Source organism: Apaloderma vittatum, unplaced genomic scaffold (genome assembly GCF_000703405.1).
Source record: "Apaloderma vittatum isolate BGI_N311 unplaced genomic scaffold, ASM70340v1 scaffold1649, whole genome shotgun sequence".
Lineage (NCBI taxonomy): Eukaryota > Metazoa > Chordata > Aves > Trogoniformes > Trogonidae > Apaloderma > Apaloderma vittatum.
Window position 1 is genome coordinate 4,963 of NW_009736715.1, and position 2,973 is coordinate 7,935.

The following is a 2,973-nucleotide window of genomic DNA, read 5'->3' on the forward strand; positions in this document are numbered from 1 at the left end:
ACACGAGTTCTGTTTCCATGCCAGGAGAGGATCAGGGTGCCATTCCTGTGTTAGCACCAGGCTGTGACACGGCCACAGACAAAGCAGACGGGCAGAGCAGAAGTGAAAAAGCCAATCTCCCATCTCCCCGCAGTGTTGGGGGGCAGGGGCAAAGTCAAGTGCATTCATCAGTCCTAGAGAGCACGAAAACAGGCAAAATCTGCTCAGATCGTTTTCAGACAGCATGAATTTCTCTTCAACGCACAAGAGAAAAATCGGTCGGTGACGGCTAAGGAGTCTTGTCCACCAAGCTGATCGCAAATCACACTCATGGAAAGAGAAATCTACAGAACTGCTCCAGGCTGAGGCCCTTCCAAAGCGCACGGCACCACGCGGAGTCTGCCCTCTTCCTTCTCGTCCAGCAGCCTGCCTTTGTAGGGGGAGGGGCTCCTAAACATGCCTTTCTATTGCTTTGGGGGTACTTTGCACAGGCAATATCTGTGAAAACACTACTTTCCAGCCCACAGAAGAAAGAAGTTGCAATCCCCTCTTTAGCCCTAGGTCATGAGACTACAACGTACGGGCCCACTGGTGCCAGAGTGGGGACACAGACCATACTCTCTAATCTGAGCTCCTCTGCTCCAGGCTGATGGTGAGACTGCTGAAGACAGTGCATTCAAGCTTGGTGTTCAAGTGTTGCACCAACGGCCTTCACAGTTACAGTGGAGGCAGAGTCACCCTTCAAACCCAGGAGAGAAAAGGCTGGGCTTAGACAGGTCCCTTGTCTGGCATTCAGCTGGAAGCTGTGGCAATGGGTTTCTTCAGATGTTGGCTCATGAGCTCCCTGGCACAAGACGCTTGGATGTGCTCGTAACAGGAGTTACAGACGAGGACAGGGTCGTACAACTGCTGGTCAGGGATGGGCAACTTCAGATGGCAGCAACTAGCACAAAACACGTTCCCGCAGTTCCTGTCAAGGAGCAAGAAAAATCAGTGAAAAGACAGACCTGGGAACACCACAGGAAAACTTCAGCAAGCAGAAAGGATCCAGTTCAGAGGCAAAGTACCAGCCTTACTTATGACTCGTCAACATGTTTCTTAAATTATATACTGTGGTCTTCAGCGCCAGCTAACGGGCTAGCCCTAAAAGGGGACTAAATGGGCATTACTATCCAGGGGAAGGATCAAAGGCCTCAGAAAAATAGAAACAAGAGCAATGTAGAACAGAAACCTGCAGGGAATGTGTAAGGCCTGACAAATAAAGGAAAACCCCAAAACTTTCTCCTGGGAGTTGGAACGAACACCACAGGCATTTCGTGAGAAACAGGCTGAGAAGAGTGGAACTACAGTGATAATATTGTTTACCTGCAGTGATGCCTCCGTTTGGCCAGCCAGAATTCACAATCGCAGCTAAAACAATGCGAGGCCATGTGGTCTGGAACCCACCGTGTGACCTAGGGCAGACACCAGTCCTCATCAGCTTTAAGTTTGTAACACTGCAACGACCAGTCTCAGAACCCCAGCGCAGATCAGGATGTGGCTTTGGACCAAAAGAGGCTGGGCTCAGAGCAAGCCCACCACCCAGGTTTCCTTCTGTCAGCCACAGCAGCAGCAGAGGATGCATTAAAGGACAAGGGCAGCTGCTCTCTGCTTTGCTTCCAGACCACTCTCTGTTGCTGTAACCACCAAAATGAGCTGCAAAGAAACATTCTCTCCTGCGGCGTTACAGCTGCCACAGCAGGACACATACCTCGGTCTCCTTCTTATCAACAGGCTCCCAGCTCGCTTCTGACAAACAGTCTTCACTATGATCAGAACAGAAATCTTCAGTGTCGCTGCCGTCTGATTCCTTCAAACATGTCTGCAAAAAGAGATGAAATCACAAATCTCCTCAGCTACCTCAAGGGCATTCCCCGCTCCAGCTACACTCTGCTTGTGACAGGCACATGGGTGGCTCCACAGCTCCTCACAGAAGGGAGTAAAGCATTCACACCCAGGCAGGAGCCACTGCCCGGCCCTCAAGAAGCAGAGGTACGTCTGGGTGGCATGAGGGCACGGCACACAGACAGGAGGAGAACAGGGCTGAGGAAACATAGAGACAATCTTAACCACCCCCTCCAAAAGTAAGAGACTGAGAACTGCGGGTTGGAGAGGGCGGCGTGAGGGGAGGCGCAGGGACCACCACCGCTGGTGAGCTGGGGCGTTAGAGGCAGTTACTTACAAAGTCATCCTCGTAGTCCATGGGAGGCTCAGCCGGAGGGGCGCAGAAGTGGCGGATGTCCAGGCGCAGCTGCAGCTCTCGCACTTGCCTGCGCAGCTGCTCCACCTCCTGCTTGTAGCTGGCCTCCATCTGCCGCAGCCGGTGCTGAATCACGTCTGTGGGGAAGGGGAGCCCGTCATCGTCCAGGTAGAGGGGAGGCACAGGAGAAGGACATTTTGGCGGCATGTGCTTGGGACCAGATGCTTGTTTCAGGTGGCAGGGTAGCCACCAGCGGCTGGGCTTCCCTGCGGGGCTTGCGAAATGCGTGCCCATGTGGCCAGAGCAGACCGAGGGTTTCCCACCTTCTCTGGCAGACCAGTGGCTGCTGAGGCACAGGCCCGGTGCCCGCAGAGGTTTGCCACCCCACCTCTTGCTGCAGCAGCCATAGGAGTGGGCGTGTCTCGGGACAGGTGGGAGGTGTCTGCGTACAGGCTCCCCATTGCGGAGTGATGTCACCATTCCTTGAAAACTGTCCCAGTTGGACCCCAGGAAGGAGAACTCGCTGCTTTGGCTCTGGGAAATGGGCTTGCGCCATTGCTCTAGTGGGACTCTCCCCGGCCGGCCAGGCTCCTCGCAGGGCACGCTCCTTCCAGCATCGCCTTTGCCACTGTCTTCACCCGAGCAGGGCACGCCTCGGGCAGGTCCTGGGATGTCCTGACAAGGGGCGCTTGGTGCCAGGGACTCCTGGCTGGGAATGTCTTGGCAGGTGGTGCTTCTCTTGGGGCAGCCTCCTC

The 2,973-nt window shown here is 54.7% G+C and overlaps 1 protein-coding gene across 1 annotated transcript in view; it reads right to left on the reverse strand.

Moving 5' to 3' along the window:
- Nucleotides 1-302: 302 nt before the first annotated feature.
- MTMR4 (myotubularin related protein 4) overlaps nt 303-2,973 on the reverse strand; it is a gene marked incomplete at its 5' end in the record, with an annotated part of 24,554 nt that continues 21,883 nt past the window's right edge. Inside the window, 4 exons of the mRNA XM_009877068.1 lie at nt 303-949; nt 1,345-1,433; nt 1,730-1,840; nt 2,201-2,973. The exon at nt 2,201-2,973 is cut by the window's right edge and continues 512 nt beyond it. Of these exons, the coding sequence (XP_009875370.1) occupies nt 772-949; nt 1,345-1,433; nt 1,730-1,840; nt 2,201-2,973 (1,151 nt within the window). The remainder of the gene's footprint in view (nt 950-1,344; nt 1,434-1,729; nt 1,841-2,200) is intronic.